Genomic DNA, 17,054 nt, shown 5'->3' on the forward strand with positions numbered 1-17,054 from the left:
GTGGATCTCTCTTTTCCAATACCTCCTACATCCAGGGGACAAGACATTCTGTTGGGAACCCCACTCTGCTCATATGTGGAGGGGGTTGAGTGTGAAGCCACCCGGCGGGGTCCCAACGGTGTGGCAGCTGGCAGCAGTGGCTGGGGGTGTGGCCTTACTCCATGACTCCAAAGAGATATGCTGGTGCTCCATGTGTGACTTCTGAGGCACTGGCTAGCTACTGTCCATTCAAGGCACTGCTGAGTCATTCCAGGACACCCCCTTCCCTCTCTTCCTCCCCCCCCCTTCCCCAGGAAGCCCAACAAGCCAGGAGGAGGCTTCCTGTTTGCTGCCCTGCCAGAGAAGCCCAGCAGGTGGTGGAGGATTCTGGTTCTAGTCTACCATCTACTTCTGTGGTTACTCTCTTAACCCACAGAGCAGAGAAGATGGTGGACCTATGCCAAGTGGGAGATTTGATGATGCAAACCTTGGTGTGCCACAAACCCACCATGCTATACAGAAATCACCCACTGAACCCCAGTGAGTTCTGCACCCAAAGGACAGACACTGGCTCTTCTCTAGCCTGCTCCTTTTCAGGCCCCATCATCCTGGGTCTTCATCCACTTACAGTTCCAGCTAAATGTTCCGACAAGCCCTAGAATGCATTGAATGGGCAACTACAGTCCGATAAGGATAAAGCAGGGTCCACTCTGGCCCCAGCTTCCTCCTCTTCCCTGTAGATCCTTAAGAACCAGTTTGTACTCTCTGGCTATTCTGGGTTGGCTGTGTGGGCAGACAGATGAGCCCAGGGGCTGGAGGGAGGAGGACGATGGTGAAGATGGTGAGGTCTGAGAAAGCGGTGGTTTTTTAGGGAAGAAGGAGAGTCTCAGGTCCTCAGGGCTACCTTCCCAAGCCTCTGTTTGGGACTCTGTACTGAATCTGTATCCTTTGCCATTTGTTTTTGTCCTTGTCGGCTGGCCCTTTTAGAAGGACCAAGAATGGCCAGGTGGGTTAATGAGCCTAAGGCGTTCGTCCCCGTGGCCCTCAATGCTGAGTGGGCCAGGTGTGAGGATTTGCAGTCATGATTTGCCTTCCATCAGAATGGCACTCCAACCAATGCAAGGCTGCACTGAGGAGTCCATGGAGCTCTGGCTGATTCCGGCACTGGTCATCCACTTCCTAGCTTGCAGTGACCTCATCACTTCAGCCTCCGCTGACTCAGCCGGGGGGCCAGCCCAGTCTGGCCAGCCGGAAGTCCTGCATTCCCCGCACAGCTTTCTGCCCCGAACGCCTAGCAGTTCTGCTCCGCAAGTCAGAAAGACCGCGACGCCCCCTGGTGGCCTCCTGGCCCCTCTCTGGTCCGGATCCACCTCGTCCTCTAGAGCTACATAACTGTATCCGCAGCGCCCTCTACTGGTCACATCCTGTGAACCCTTTGGCGTGTCGGAGGACTCCTTAGCTTGTTTATTAATATGCCCCCGCCGCCGGCACTGCTTTTCTGTTTGTCGCTGCCCAATCTTCCCTTAAACGCTGCAGGAACGGAGGCACTCTCGGAAGCTCAAAATCAGGCCACTAGGGGCCCCCGTCTCCCCAGACCCGACTCTATTCGGCTGGTGACCTGATGCAGGCAGTGATGAATCCTCATGGCTGGGCAACCCTTTTGCCCCAGGCATTGCTCTATTCTTCAAGTTCCTGGTGACTTCTCTGACCTTTTGTAAAGTAATAATCTCAGGAAGGCACCTACCTTTGGAGGGGCTGCCCAACACTGTCTGAATGTCCACATGTACACAGAAGCATCAAACTTTGGGTTCAAACAACTTTATTTCCACCTGGTTTTGCTGGCACTTCATCCTAAAAACCCTTTGAAAATCAAGAACAAGTAGCACAGTGTCCCCTAAAGAAATCGAGGGACAAGGAGGCAGCAGACATGAGAGGGCAGTTGAGGCACTTAGGGACTTACCCGGTAAAACCTGAGGCCCTTGTATGAGGGGGCCGGGCCTAGGCTGGGCGGAGCCACCCAAATGTTTCCCAGAAACCCCTCTGTCCTTTGAATTCCAGTCCCACCCCTGTCGTGTCACCTCCTGTCATGGGGAAGAGCACAGGCAGTTGAAGTGAGAGGGCCCTGCTGGGGGCAGTAGTCTTCCAGGTCTACTCCCTAGAGACTGGAGGGAGGCGTCAACAGTGCCTTCCTGTGCCTAGAGAGCTGTCCCCGTGGTCCTTCTGGGGTGTCCATTGAGCGCAGAGCACGGCCCTATGGAAGACAAACATACTCACCCTCCGCACGGCACTCCTCAGTTGCCTCTGTAATCTGGGTCCTTGCTACTTAACCCCTGATCTTTTCAAAATATTTGCCCTGCCCTTAGGAGCCCAAGTGCGGTTGCATGTTCTCAGCCATCTGACCTAAGAGGTCTCCAAGAGCTACAGCCCATTTCCTTCTGTTAGCCTTAGAGAGAGACAGTGGTCACTCTAAGCTCAGTCAGTGAATGACAGGCGTAATGGGTCTTGAGCCCAGGGCTTCCAAGTAGCTGGTGGCCCCTACCTGTATCCTCCTGTCACTTACAGGTCTTCGAGGCACACAGGAAATCTGAGGGGTCTCCCAAAGCCCATTCTCCTGGCAGCGGATCAACGGCAGGTTGCGTTGGGCCAGCCCCTCTCGGCACCGATATCGAAGCACAGTGTCTACCGCGTAGCGCAGCCGAGGGCGACCAAATATTTGAGCCAGGGGCAGCTGCGGTGGAGGTCCACAGGACACTGCAAGAGGTTCACATTTAGAAGCTGAGAGCCTGGCTTTGTGGATGATAGTTCCCAGAAACTTGACGGGGAGGAAAGGAGTGGCCGCAGTTGACCAAAAAAAGTGGGTCAGTGTAGTTGTGTCAACCCCCCCACAGTCTGGGGTACACCCTGACAGGTTCTTCTGGGTAGCTTTGCTCTGCTCTTACATGTGGCAGTCCCGGCCACCCTTTCCCTCGGCAGCCCTCACCAAGCCCCATCTTGCAGGTGTAGGATAGGTGGTAGTTGCAGGGCACATCACTCCACTGTCCCTGGTCATGCCACACCATGACCACACAGTTCTCCCCAGACAGGAAGTAGCTGTCAGGCTGCCCAGGGTTCCAGTTTTCATAGAGCTGGGAAGGGGGAGTGGAGGAGGTGGTGAGAAGCTTAAACCCCATAAGTACCAGGAAAAATGCCCTCTGAGAACTGGAGGGAGGATTTGGGGGTATCCCAGGATATGGAAGGGCGGGGTCTGGTGACTGGGACAGGTAGGGAGGGGAAATAAGAGGACCAGGGCTCTCCAAGAAGGAGACAAGAGCCAAAGAAGAGATGGGCACACGGAAAGAAGGCGTCCAGGAGAAAGAGGGGAACAAATCGGCCAGAAAGGGAGGAAGAGGCAGAGACTGTTACTGAGGACAGAGAGGCTTCCAAGAGGTGAGCTAGACTACAGTGCAGTGACAGTCCTCACCAGAGGGGCACCATCTGACCACAAGAAGTCACCCTCGATGGTCCTGTCATTGAGTCCAATCCACTGGTATTCCCGGTATCGATCTGGAGAGAAAAAGCCAGAGATGCAGTGAGCAGGAAGCCCTGTGTTTCTGGACCAGTGATGACCTTTTGGGGAGTCCACTCAAAAACTCTACTCCCCAAATCTTGCTGGCTTGTGGCTGCTGGCTCAGAACCAGGCTCCTCTGCTAGGAAAGCAGCCAAGGATGGACTGCATTCACCCACCTTTTCTCTTTTTCTTTTTTTTCCTCCACCAGGGAAGACAATCAGATTTATCATCATAAAGGCTCTTCCTAAATCCTTTTTTTGGAAAGCTTTTAATTTTTGTTGTATGTGTATGAGTGTTTCACATACACACGTGTCTGTGCACCACTTGTGTTCAGTGTCCTCAGAGGCCAGAAGGCAGCAGAAGGCAACCCCAGAATGGGAGTTATAGATAGATGGTTGTAAGCTGTCACATGGGTGCTGGGAATTGAACCCTGGGCCCTTCAAAAGAGCCAGTGCTCTTAACCGCAGAGCCATCTTTCTAGCCTGTCTCCCTGTTTTCTTAATGAACCTTCACACCCCATGGGCACAAGGACATGCAAGTGGAGAATAGCACTTTGGAAGGGAAAGAAGAGGAGCAAACCTTGCTACGACAGAGTTAGGAAGCAGCTGCATCTGGGAGAGCAGGGAGCCCAGCAGTCTAGGCAGCTCTGCAAATGTAGGGCACGTGGTAGTCCAATCACGTGCACAACAGGTCTCATGGTGAGTGAGAAGGAAAAAGAGTGAGGGAAGGGAAAAGGGGTATGAGAGAGGGAGGAGAGAGAGGAAGGAAAGAGAGAAAGGAGAGAAAGGAGAGAGAGAGAGAGAGAGAGAGAGAGAGAGAGAGAGAGAGAGAGAGAAGGAAGGGAGGCGTGAGTGGGAAGGCGTGGGTGAGGAGTGGGTTGTGGGTTTGGTCTGGGTCATGCATAGGAAGCCAGGCTCCACCCACCATTGACAAAGTCTTGCTCCTCAGGAGTGCAGATGCTGGTCAGATGAGCACCTAGCGCTCTGCACTGGCTTTCTGCCTCCTCCCAACTCCTTCGTGTGGAAAAGTGCTTGTAGCAGGCACCCTGGAAGGCCTCCCAGCCAGGGCTGCAGAAGTGAAGGCCTGGAGTACAGGGGAGGAAGCGGCTTAGGCTGCCAGGTCTTAGATTGGCTTCTTTAGCTGGCTGGCTAGCAGCAGGAGGGGAAGACTCAGAGCCACTCATGTGCAGCCAGGAGGCCTGAGCCTGGAGGGCTCTTGGGCAGTGGCTAGGTCAGCTGGCTCTCCAACTCTGGCCTGTACAGTTGTCCATGCTGGAAAAGATGATACCCTCCTCCCTGCTCCGGAGACAGGAAGGTTCAGACCAGCTCTGTAATTTGCCTGAAGTGCCAATTCATTCATAGCAAGACCCAAACCAGTGGCCTCCCTCCACCTCAGGAACTAGTATACTGGGGTCGGGTCCAGGCTTTTGATATGTCTGCATGTCCTCCAACAAACTCACCAACATCGCACAGGTCCCCCCCATAGCCTGGCAAACATAGGCAGCGGAAACCCTCCTTCTCCTCCAAGCATGTCCCACCATTGTGGCAGGGGCTGGGGATACAGTCACCTGACAGAGGAGAGAAGTGAGGTGGAGGAGCATGAGGGGGAGCTGTGCAGACTGAGCTTCCAGGGGAAGGTTCCGGGTCCCCCAGCTCAGACATCTTCCAGACCAGGAAGGTAACAGTTCTGCCTGGAGCTGGCCATTACTCCAGCCCACCCAACCCCCAGTTCAGAGCGCCTTTCCTCACTCTCAACCTCCCAGTTCCTGACTGGCTCAAGCTCCCACCAGTGGGAGCCCTGAGCAGCCAGTGGAAAGAGGCCAAGAAAGGGGAGAAGTACAGGGCTGTCGATTATGAGACCTGGATTCCTGCCAGTCTCAGGCTGGTTCACCCGCCTTCTCCAACCTTCTCTCTGGCTCCACCAAGGTGCTGGTGAGCGGTCAGCATCTACTCCATTCTGGTCCAGATGACCAGAGACAGTGGCTCCTTTAACCAACAGAGCAGACTAGGTCCCCCAGAACTACTCCCCAGCAGCAGCAGCTGAGATCAAGGCCCGAGGTAGCCTCAGGGGAGGAGGAAGGAGAAGCTGGGCTGATTTAATTGGCTGGGATGACCCAGCTATATTTGGTACATTAGCCAAGCAGCCTTTTGAGCATCCCTCCGCCAACATCTAACGTGTCCGGCATCCCTCTGCTAACAGTTTTTCTTTTCTTTTTTTTTTTTTTTTTTTGTTTGTTTGTTTGTTTTGAGACAGGGTTTCTCTGTGTAGCCCTGGCTGTCCTGGAACTCACTCTGTAGACCAGGCTGGCCTCGAACTCAGAAATCCGCCTGCCTCTGCTTCCCAAGTACGGGGATTAAAGGCATGCACAGTTTTTCAAGTAGGGTGAAGTTTGGTCTCAGGTGACAAGGGGTAGAGTCCTGAGCTCCTCTGAGTCCTCATGCTTTCTGCTTCTCCAGTCTCCTCTCCTTCCTGGGCTGCCCTCTAACCCCAGGGGACAGACTCTTAGGCTCAGTCCTTGCCTTTTAGGCCATAAGTTCCAATCTGTCTGTGGACTCCTGGGCCTGGACCTTGGCTGGACAGTGTGGTGTGATGGACCCCCCCTTTGGATTTTCCTTCTTTTTTTCTACTCCACAGAGTCAGAAAGCATTTCTTTCCCACCTCCTGACAGTAGGCCAGGGGGCCTCTGGCTGTCTCTACTCTGACACTGCAGTGACCTCTAAGGGGCTCCCCACTTCCCCACTACACCCACTCCAAGGCCAGTGGGCAAAAAGGTGACAGCTGAAATGGGTGAGTTTTTGTGACATAGGGGTGGTATTCCACTTGAGCCATGGAGGAGAGGTGAATCTAGGAGGGCTTCAGCCTTCCCTGAGAGGGCTTCCAATGGGAACCTTAGGCTTCTGGGACAGAAGGTTCCTTTCAGACTGTGGAAACCAGCTCCTTTTTTTCTTCCCACCCCACTCTGTTCCAAATCATCCAAGTCCTTTGGGTTGAAGAGCATAAACCATTTCTCCTGGGGTGGGGGTGGGGGTCATTAGTGCAGAGTTAGTGCAGGAGGGAAGCACTGGGCACAGGGGTAACAGTACTGTCTCTTTCTGGGAGCACTGAGGAAGATGATATGCTTAAGCCTTGGGAAGCCAGAGAACCAGCTCCAAGCAGGAGCTACCTGGGTAGGCTACACATCATATCCAGGCAGTGTGGGTTTCTCCTGTAGGTGATGGAGGACTCCCTTGGGTGATATGTACAGTCAAGTCTGGGGTCTCAGCAGTATGGAGGGAAGTGTAGATGGCCCAGGGAGAGACAGTGGCAGCAGTAAAAAGCTGCTGCCCCGCTGGGACAGCAAGGATGTTGGTCGAAGAAGAGTGGCAAAGAGACACATGGAGAGGCACAGAGGATGGAGAGGGTACATGGAACCAGAGAGTCCTGATTCAGACACAGCAATGAGCAGAAAAGACAGCTGGAGATGGGCAGGGTGTCAGCGGCTGAGTACAAAGCAGTTTAATACAGATTTATTTCCAAGGCTTGTTTTCCATGAAACAGTCAAAAAATACTTCACAGAAGTAGTGGCTTAAGGCTCTTTGGGGTGAGTATCCTGGTCCCCAGAAGTGAGGGGCAGGTATGGTCTCTCGGGCTTCCTTGGAATCGATGGGAGGTGGTTAAAGGGATGGAGCACTGGGCACAGGGAGGGAACAGCAGACGATGGGCCTGCTTTCAAGGGGTGGGAGGGCTGGTGAGGGCACCAGGAAGAGGCGTGAGGACATTCGTGTGGCCAGTGAGATGTGAGCTACAGCAGAGGGCCCACAGGTCAGTGGTGGGGCTGGGGGAGCAGAAGATCAGAGAACTGGGATGGAAGTGACAGAATGGAAGGAAGATCCATGGGGAGAGACAGGAGAGGGAATGAGGGCAAAGGACCAGAGGGTCCAGGGATAAGGTAGACTAAAGGCCGAGTCAGGTGGCCCAGAGCTGGAGGAGGAGGAAAAGGAGAAAAGCAGGCATTGAGCCTTCGGCAGAATTACCTGATGAGGGAGCCACCGCCACTCCACCGCGGCTGGCACTGTCGGTGGGCAGCACTGGCTGGGCCTGCACTGAGGTGCCTGTCAGAACAGTTCTTCCAGACTTCTCTTCTGAGGGGGTCTCCAGCTCCCTGGTACCCACAGGGGCCCATGTAGCTGGGAGTAGGGAAGGGCCATCCTCCAAACTGGAACTCCCTGCCTCCTCACTCTCTCGAGGGACCCCAGAGAGTTCAGGGCTCCCAGTTTCCCCCTCTACTTCTCTTGCCCCATCTGGAGTGGATGTGAGGCTTCCCTCCCTTGGGGGGAGCAAAGTCTCTGCAGGTGGTCCATGGACCCTTGGAGGCCTGGGAGAAGGTGATGCACCCAGCTGTAGAACTGCCTGGGCTGGAGGGGACACCTGGGAGAGTGAATGCTCTATTTCCAAGCCAGTAGGAAGAGGGCTGCTGAGCTCCCTGGGCCACATCCACAGGTCCTCCTGATTCTTCTCTTCCTCCAGAGTCTCTGTGTCTTTGGATCTTTCTTCTTCCTCCAGGGCTATGCCTTCCTCTTCTGAGGACCCGGTAGGTGGTGCAATGGATTGGGTTTCCGATTCTGACCATAGCAAGACAGTTCAGCACCAGGGACAGCGTCCCAGACCACGCAAGGGAAGGTGGGGGAAAGGTGGGGCCTCACGGGAGGGGGAGGGGTGGTGCTCCTGGTGCGCTGCCAGTAGGGAAGAACTCTGACCTGGCCTACACGCTGAAGGGCTCTGCAAACTGCCTCTAGCTCTGGCAGAAAAGGTTGTTGCATCTCCCTCTTCTAGTCTGTCAACATTTTCCAATCTGTCTGGGGTAGGTAAGGAATATATTTCCTTCCTAGATAGCATTCTCTAAACACAAATTTCTTTAGCTGCAGAGAATTGAGGGTGGAATTTACTTGAATACCAAATTTGGAAGAGTGATAGGGCAGAATTATGCCAGTCATGACCCCAGTGTCCACTTGGGCTTACCCTCCTACCCCCAACTTCTCTCAGGTAGTGAGAACCCAAGGTAAAGTCTTACAGTTACCTAGAGGAGTCTTGGGAGCTTCAGCTGGGTCTTCTGGGGTGGAGCTTCCTCCTCCCCCATCTTCTGTGATGGGGATGGAGTAGATCGCCCCACGAGACTCGCTCTCCATGGCTTCCTGAGGCAACTGCAGCTCCTCCAGCTTCTCTGTCACTGTGACAATGGCCTCGAGTCCATCAGAGGCTGGGATGGAGGCCTCAGAGAAGGCAGAGGAATGGGCAGAGTCTGTGGCAAGAGGAAAAGGCCAGTGGGAAGCTAAGTACGCATATGAATCCTCCCAGGGTATGGCCTGCATCTGAGGCTCTAGGCTAGAACTCCACAGGTCCTGGACTATGCTTCATCCTTCCATGGCTCCTCACAGGGAGTTCAAGTGCCCCCTGGGATTTTATCACTCATCACTTGAGTACTAATGGAGTACCTGTTAGTTTTAGGCTAAGCCTTCTCTGAGTGTGGTATAAAGAATGCTAGGGAAACCTGAAGAAAATAGACATAGGCAATAAACACATTACACAATAGAAACAACTCTTGAGAAGCAGTAAGACAAGGTGGGGGGCTCATTTTCCTTCAGAGGGGTCTGGAAAGGCTGAATGAGCTGCTTCCTTAGGTGTGAAAATGGAGTGGGTGGGTGGAGGCTCTGTATTCTGCAGGCTAGGTTTGCATGGAGAAGGGAAGGACTCCATCCCCCTAGGAACAGCACTCAATGGTCACTGTCTGAGGAGCTTGGAGCTCAGCTACAGCAACAGAAAAAGGAAGGGAACATCTTCTGGGTGCAGTGCTCAGTGGCTCAGGGAGAGTTACCTCATCTTCTGGGGAGGGAACACAGCCAATGACTCCAAAGTAGAATTGGGCCAAGAAGTGTCTAGAGGGCTATCTCTAGCCAGGACAGACAGGACCGTATGACCCGTTCCAGCGAGCCTTGCTCCAGGCCATCACAAACCAGCAAACCTACATCTGTCCTCCATCTCTCCCACCCTGCCCCTCCACACTAGTGCCTCTTATTGATTCTTTCAGGACAAAGTGTTTGGCTCAGAATGTGCACTCAGCTGGCTTCCCAGTACCACCCCTTTGTCCCCTCCTCAATACTCAGTGTTGAAACCTGTAAGCTGTAGGATCTGGGACACTCCAAGGAGTGTTCCACTCCCACGTGCATTTTGCTCACTGAAGAACAGAACAGTTGGTTCATGGAAGTGAAAGAATGTCAGTCATCTCTGTTGGCCAATATGCTAACAGACACGAGGACTAAGGCAGCTTTGAAACCGGCAGAAGCTAGTACAGACTACTGAGGGGTGGCAGGTGAAGTTGTGCAGAGATTGTAGGGGAGATGTCCAGATGCTAAATGACAAGCTGGCACCACATTCCTATGGGCAAATGGCCAAGAATGGTGAGGGCAAGGCTAGAATTCCAGGCCTGGCACTACCCCTGAGGCCACTCACCTCGGAAGCAGTAGACATTGAAGCGGTTCTGCTTGCTGGGGAAGCCAGTCTGGTTGGGGAAGAGGAAGAGGGTCTTGACTCCTGGCAGGCCACCCCCACAGCGTTGGCTGGGCGTGACGATGGGGTAGCGCACGCTGCCATCAGCCAGCCAGCCGGGGCTACATCTGTCCAGGCCACCATTCCAGGCTGCGTACAGCTGGCCTGTGCTAGCGATCTGTGCACCACGTTCCAGACAGTAGTCCCGAGCCTCCTCCCACGTCAGCTTGCTGGGAGGGGCTCCTAGGAACAGTTCTCCTGAGTGAAAAGAGGAGCTGGGTCATTAGGCAGTTGGCAGTCCTTCCAACCTAGACACTTAAAGGTTCCTAGGCAAGCTCATTCCTGGCACGGGGTCACCTTGACCACCTGATAGTACCAAATTTTGCATGAAATCCAAGATGAAAATTAGTGTTTAGAGGAGCCTGGCCCCAATTCCTCGAGCTATAGGACTCTGCTGAAACTCACCACCCCCACCCCCAGCCCCATTCCCACCCCAGTTGTCTGCTATTTGCTAGATTTGCTCATGGGCTTGCCTCTGGGCCAGTGTTTGGAGGAGTACACTAAGTGCCTGCCTAATCTGCCTGTCCCCTTAGACACATGAGGTCTAGTGGAGGCCCCAGAAGACACCAAGGGCCATGTTGCAGAAGGGCTTGTCACTCTCAATCACCATTTAGGTCTTCAGCGTAACAGTAGACATCGTAGAGATCATCAGGCCCCACCACTCCGTAGTTCCGCACTCCAGGGTAGCCGTCCATGTCTCCAGAGCAGGCCTCCCGTGGGTTCTGGATGGGGTACCTAAGAGGGAGGAAAAGGCTAACGACTGGTATTTTTCCCCCAAAAGGCTGTCCCATATCAATGCTATTGCTGTGTGACAAGTGGGGAGGGGGGATGTCAGCATGCAGGAAAGTAAGGCTCAGGCAGGGCCACAGGCTCATTTTCTTTCCAGAGGCAGGGAATTCTGAGGAACCTCCATGGAGGGCGGAGGAAGCAAGCACCCTGACGTGGCCAGGAGTTCCTGGTCTACATCCCCAGCCCACCTCACAGTTTGGTCGGACAGCCAGCCTGCATCACACTGCTCATAGCCGCCGAGGTAGGCAGCATAGAGCTGTTCAGGGGTGGCGATTCGGGCTCCAATGCGAGTACAGGCTTCCTGGGCTCCAGCAAAGGAGAAAGCATAGCGCGCAGAGCCCTCTCTGTAGAGGAAGACGACCCCTGAGGAGCAGAGAGAACTCCTGAGCTTTGGGATCACTAGCACACTGACCTCTCCTCTCTTCTCTGTCACTTCCTGTTCAAGAAAGGCAAAGTCCAATTGTGCTCGCGCTACAGCTTTGTGGGACTATCTCCCGCCACATCTCTGGCCTCCTTATTCTGCCCGTGCCTTTCTCCTGCAGGATTTGCTAAGCCGCCTCACAATCAGCCCTCTGGGAGACCAGAGTCCTTTCCTCCTTCTCTCTAGGGATCTTACTCTCTTCTGTCCTCTCACCTTTGACCTTGACCTCCACAGCATCACTGCTGTCGTCGATACCGTGCTGGACCTCGCAGCGATAGACCCCGGAATCATTGGGCCGCAGTTCGCTCAATACTAGAGACACATCCGTGAGCGATGCGGGGTAGGCAGGCAGTGCCACTCGGAACCGGTAGGCTTCGTTTACCTTGACCCGTAGCCCGCGAGCCACAAGCACCTCCACCTCCCGGTCTCCGGACAGGAAGGTCCACTTGACCCGGGGAAAACCCGGCGCGGCCCGGCGACTGGGCGGCGGCCGCAGGTGGTGGACGTGGCATGGGATGGCCAGGGCACCGCCCAGCACGCCCCGCAGCTGTGTGGCACCGATGCGCACACGGAAGGCTCGATCCTCTGTGGACAGGGGTCAAAGCCGGCTGCAGCCAGACGCAGGACGCAGTGCGCCTGTGCGCGTGGCTCCAAGCCCCGCCCCCCAGGACCAAGGCGCCTGGGGTGCACCTCCCGGTTCAGGGTGCTAAGCCCTGCCCAGGGTCCTGAATTTGATCCTCCACCCTTAGCCTCCTATCTCGTGTCCCTTTGCAACACTGACCCCAAAACTCCCCTACTTACTAGGGTCCCCAACTCATCCCTATTTTGCAGTTGGCTCCAGCTCTCGCCCACAGCGCTTCCATATCCTGTACCTAGGCTGGAAGCAGGTGGCTGGGGCTGTATCAAGACAGCCCTCTGCCCTGGGAGAGATAGATGCAGCAGTGACAATGGTTCTCTGGAGGGTTGCTCACCTGAGCTGTCTTCTTTCAGGTCATCGGCGAGGGCTGCAGGGACCTGGGTCAGGACCAGAGCTGTCAGGAGGGACAGAAGCAGTGGGATCATGCTGCAAACGGATGGAAGAACTTGAAGAGGAAAGATGAAAGTTGTTAGATTGCGGGATGGACTTCCTCCGGTTCTCTGTCCCACCACACAGGCAGCACATACCAGACTCACCCCTAACCCTCTTTCTGATTCCTATCTCTAAGCACTAAGAGGTGTCCCCAGTCTACTCACTGTGTGACCTAAGCCAAGGTCCTTACCATCCCTGACCCTGTGTCTTCTTAATTGGGGGGGGGGAAGCACCATCATTACCACCTTATGAATTTTGATGCGACTGTATGCTTGCGTGATCTGTCTGTCTGTCTGTCTGTCTGTCTAGCTGTCATCTCCACATAGTTACCATTATCTATTATCTATCTTACCTATCTATAATCTACAACAGAAAACGCCCGGTGCATATGCCAGCAGGCAGACACACAACAGATGTCAGGGGATACTTGTAACACAGCGACGGGTGGCGCTGTGTAATCACCTCTCTGTGCACTTGAATTCCAAATCTATGCATCCAAATCAGCCACCCATCGAACATGCAGAAAAAAAGAGTCTGTACTGAACATGTAAGAGGTTTTTGTCACTGTTCCCTGAACAGCATGCACACACTTAGGGATTACAAGTCACCCAGAGATGGGCTCCTATGTATGAAAGAAGTGCGTAGGTGAGATGCAAAGGCATTGTTCTGTGTGAGGAACTTGGCCACCTGCAGGTTCAGGCAGTCACTGGGAGTTGGAGACTCAAACCCACAGACCCAGGGGTGGGGTTGGGAGCACAACTGGTCCCACCTCACCCTTCGGGCCCCCATTCTCAGGTGCAAACCACGAGTTTCTTTCCCTCACAGTAGAGCTCCAGCCTTCCCTGCCTAACCCTTCCTCTTCCAGGAGGGCCCCCTAGACTGAACGCTGATGAAACAGCGGCTTCTCCTTCGGCTTCCTCTCCACCAGGTCTTGTAAGGAAGCTTCCCCTGGTGCCCAACATCCTCCATCCCCTCTCTCCCTCCCACTTTGCTCCCAGCCATTCCCCTCTGCCTGGCACGGGCTTTCCCACCGGATCTCCTGGCTCAGAAGCCAGCTGGGACAAAGACCCTGTCCCTGCCAGTCTGGCCTCCATCCAGTTGCTCCTTCCCCCACCCATCTTTTGTGAAAGCCTACAACTTGGAGTGTACTGGAGAAGGGTACAGGGAGAGGCTGCCCCCCCCCAACCCCCCTGCCCTGGCAGTCAGCTCTGGAAACAGTTTCTCTTTCTGGGGATCCCATTGCGCTTACAGGCTCATAGGGAAAGTGAGGTGGATGCCCAGAGAGGGCTAGGGCTAACTCTGAGCCAAATCAGGAGCCAGGCCATTGTGCCCTCAGGACGGAAAGCCGCACAGCTAATGAACACACTCTTTAAGAGCCAGGCCAGACTTGGAAGTGTTTGGGGACCCAGGTCTACATGGCTGATGATGCAGCCGGGGTCAGTTGGGACATCAGGCAAGATTTCCTCCCGACCATACTTATTCTGACTGGCTCCACCTCCCACTAGATCTGCGTTCATAGTCGCTTTTTGCCTGAGCCTAAGCGGTCCTCCCAGATCCTTCCAGGACAGACTCCCCTGCTAAGCACCGCTCTGGCTTGTGCTGTGCTGCGGGCGGTGCGAGCAGTAACTCGGGCTATCGCTGGGAAGCATGAAGAGAGTCAGAGGCTGGGGCATTCTGAGGAGGGGACGCTGGGAGCAGGAGCTCCTCAAACCCCGGCCCTGTGGCCACCTCTTTTACCCGTGTTGGGGCAGCACGGGACGAGGAAGGAAGCCTGAGGTCAGAGGATCCAACTGCCTGAGACTTGAATTTCCGACCCGAGTGGCCAAGAGTGGCTCCTGTTCAGAGCTTGGGCACTCTGACACTTCCCGAAGGAATGCCACCACAAGGACCCGAGCTCAGCAGCCCCCAGTCTCCAGCCAGGGCATCCTCAGCCGCTCCGCAGCCCAGATACTCCCTGGCTCCTGAAGGCTGCCCGGCGGGGACAGTGAGAACGAGCAGACGCGTGGCTCAGGGTGCCGATGCCGGCACAGTGCGCTGTGCGCCCACCCTCCGAGAGGCGCTGCTGCTGACCGCGCCCCCGAGTGCCTGGGGGACCACAGGAAGCTATAGTAAGGCGACTGTCCCCGTCGTCCACAGCAGCCAGGCTCTCGGCCCGCCCTCGCCCACGCCGGGATCCTCGGGCTCAGAGAGGTCAAGAAACTTACCCAAGGTCACACAGCAAGCAAGCGACCGACAGGGCCAGGCCTCCGCACTCACCTTGCGAGGTCCCCTCCGCACACCGCGCGTCCCGCAGCCGCAGCCGAGACTGCAGCGCAATGCGCGGGCGCGAGCAGGGCCGGGCGCGCGGGACGCAGACGGGGGCGCCAGCTCGCCGGGCGCCTCACAAAACCCCCTTTCTTCCCACGCGCCCCGCCTTCGCCACCATCCCCTGACCTTGCCACCCCCGTGGGGGGCTCTGCGCGGTCACGGGACCCGCTGCCTTCTCTGAACCGGTTCCGGGCGACAGCGGCCAGAGCGAGGACAAGCGAAGTAGGACAAGGTTCCGCGGACCGGAGCCCAGGACTTGCAGCGGGGAGGGCAGAAGGGGCGGAGAGGGAGCGATGGAGGGCGCTGTGGCGACGCAGGATGGAGAGTTAGAGCACGGGAGGGACTTCTCATTGGTTAAAGAGAGGAGGACCTTTCAAACTTCATCGCGCAGAGGATGGAGGGACGATGGGAGCTTTGCCCCGGGAAAGAGGGCACTGCTGGGTGAAAACGGGAAGTCCTTTTCTGAGGCCAGAGAAGATGCAGATGACCACAGCCACCCCTCTTGAGGAAGCTTCGGACTGTGGCCTCCGATGCTCCCTCTCCCTCCACAGCGGAGGAGCTGACTTTGTAGTCCTTGACCAGGTGGAGGTTGAACAGCAAACCTGCGGGTCAGGCAACACAAGTCAAGAGAGTCTAGGCGCGCGGTGCCAGCCCGCACAGTGAGTGATGGAGCAGGCATCACAGGTTGCAGACCAATGCGTGCAGAGCGAGAGCCTGCTAGCCCCAGCTGGGTTGCCCAGTGTGCAGCCAGGCGCCTGGGGGTGGACCTCGAGAACTGCCAGTTGCCTGCCCTCCCTTCACCCGCTACTTCTTCCTGCTTTCCCAGGCTCCCCACTTTCCTCCTCTCCTCCTCTCTCTTGGGACTCCGGGCAAAACCTTGGCACCAACTGTAGGCCTCTCAGCCAGATCCCTGTCCTCAGTCCTCTGGACGCCAGCAAGGCCGGTGTGGGGGCTGTGACCTTATCACTTTTAGATCCCCAAATGCAGCCTGCAGATACCTTAACCCCCAAGTCAGGGGACAGTTTCCTAACCACGCCCCACCCCCAAGCTGTGGATGTAGTTCCAAAACGCCTCCAGAACCTCTGGAAAAAAACAAACTCCTCTCCAAAGCCTTACTGAGTTTAAAGAGAGGATCCCAGCAAATGCCGCCCACTGTAAGGACAGGACAGAAGGACCTTGGAGCCCGGGGCAGAGTCACGCGGGGAGACAAATGCCAACCAGCGGTGCCAGCAAGGAAGGAGACAGAGTGGGGCTCCTGAAGAAGCTGGGCAGGAGGCCTTCATTTATTCATTCCTTAAGTTTGAACCCAAAGTCATCTATGCACCAGGCCCTGTTTGGGGTCCTAAGACTGGGGGAGTCACCAGCAAGGAAGGACTCTGAGGTTCTGGGGGCCAGGTCTGGGCTGCACCTGAATGGCTCTCCAACACATGGACTCCGTAGGGCTGCAGGTCCCCCAGGAAACGGGGGACTGCAATGCGGCCCAGCTGGTGTCTCGGATATAATCTTTGGGAAAACCTGCTGGTGACCAGGGAAGACAGGAAAGAGACACTTCCCCTCCTCCCTGCTCAGAGTTACCAGTGTGCACATCCTGGGGGAATCCTGGGGCCAGCAAAGCCAGCAGGCAGCCAACTGTCAGGGATGCTCCGGCCTCTGATCCACCCACCCTCTTCTACTTCTGGGATATAACCCCACCCACCCAGTAGGGCCCCTCCCACTCCTGTGGAATCCTATTCTGCATCATTCACACCCTTACAAAAGTCTACCCCAAGCATTCTGGGTAGGGGCTCGGCAGCCCATGGGGTCTGAGCCTTTGAGAAGGAGCCCTTTCTAGACAGTGGGCATTTTTCCCCCAGCTGGGGACATTTGCACTGAGGTATACACACACAACTCTAGCCATCGGTGATAGGTACCTTTTCTCCAATTATGGAGTCTAGCATCTTGACTCATAGCCAAAGGACTCTGCTCATTTCTATTCTCCATCTGAGGTGCTACTGGACCCAGGCCTGCGCCTTGCAACCCCTTTAGATCTTAGACAGAGATCTTGGCACTGGAAGCCAAGAGAGCCGGGAAAGGCAGCTTTCCTGCACAAACCCGTGTCCTAGCAACAGGGCATGATGGTTCTCATACCCGCAATGGTCTTCTGGATGCCAAATGGTAAACTGTGGTGTCACGAGGGTCAGCGGGTTGAATCAGAAGCGGCATGCCCTGGACTGCTGCACCAAGGGCTCAGGAGAAGAGGGAGGAGGAAGGCAAGCTTGGAGGCCAGGCCGTGGCTCGCCTTCCCTGTCCCCACATGGTGCAGCTGGCTGCCTCCCAGCCTGCCCTGGAGACTTTCCCAGGCTCTCTTGAAGAACCAGCAG

At 55.6% G+C, this 17,054-nt stretch overlaps 1 protein-coding gene across 1 annotated transcript; it reads right to left on the minus strand.

Moving 5' to 3' along the window:
* Positions 1–1,781: 1,781 nt before the first annotated feature.
* Bcan (brevican) lies at positions 1,782–14,895 on the minus strand. The gene is made up of 14 exons (XM_028753273.1): positions 14,644–14,895; positions 12,290–12,400; positions 11,532–11,903; positions 11,086–11,260; positions 10,716–10,843; positions 10,013–10,306; positions 8,583–8,804; positions 7,540–8,127; positions 4,986–5,093; positions 4,451–4,609; positions 3,440–3,522; positions 2,960–3,104; positions 2,540–2,730; positions 1,782–2,230 (listed from the first exon to the last, which is right to left on the minus strand). The coding sequence occupies exons 2-14, from the start codon at positions 12,378–12,380 to the stop codon at positions 2,135–2,137; spliced, it is 2,652 nt and encodes an 883-aa protein (XP_028609106.1). The 5' UTR covers positions 12,381–12,400; positions 14,644–14,895; the 3' UTR covers positions 1,782–2,134.
* Between the last annotated feature and the right edge of the window lie 2,159 nt (positions 14,896–17,054).

This window comes from Grammomys surdaster, unplaced genomic scaffold (assembly GCF_004785775.1).
Source record: "Grammomys surdaster isolate TR1022 unplaced genomic scaffold, NIH_TR_1.0 125946, whole genome shotgun sequence".
NCBI lineage: Eukaryota > Metazoa > Chordata > Mammalia > Rodentia > Muridae > Grammomys > Grammomys surdaster.

Coding starts and splice junctions, on each gene's coding strand:
- Bcan (XM_028753273.1), bottom strand. CDS start 12,380: ATGATCCCACTGCTTCTGTCCCTCCTGACAGCTCTGGTCCTGACCCAG. Junction 10,844..11,085: donor CTGTCCGACCAAACTGTGAG/GTGGGCTGGGGA, acceptor CCTCCCTCTTAG/GTACCCCATCCAGAACCCAC. Junction 10,307..10,715: donor TTACGCTGAAGACCTAAATG/GTGATTGAGAGT, acceptor CTTTTCACTCAG/GAGAACTGTTCCTAGGAGCC.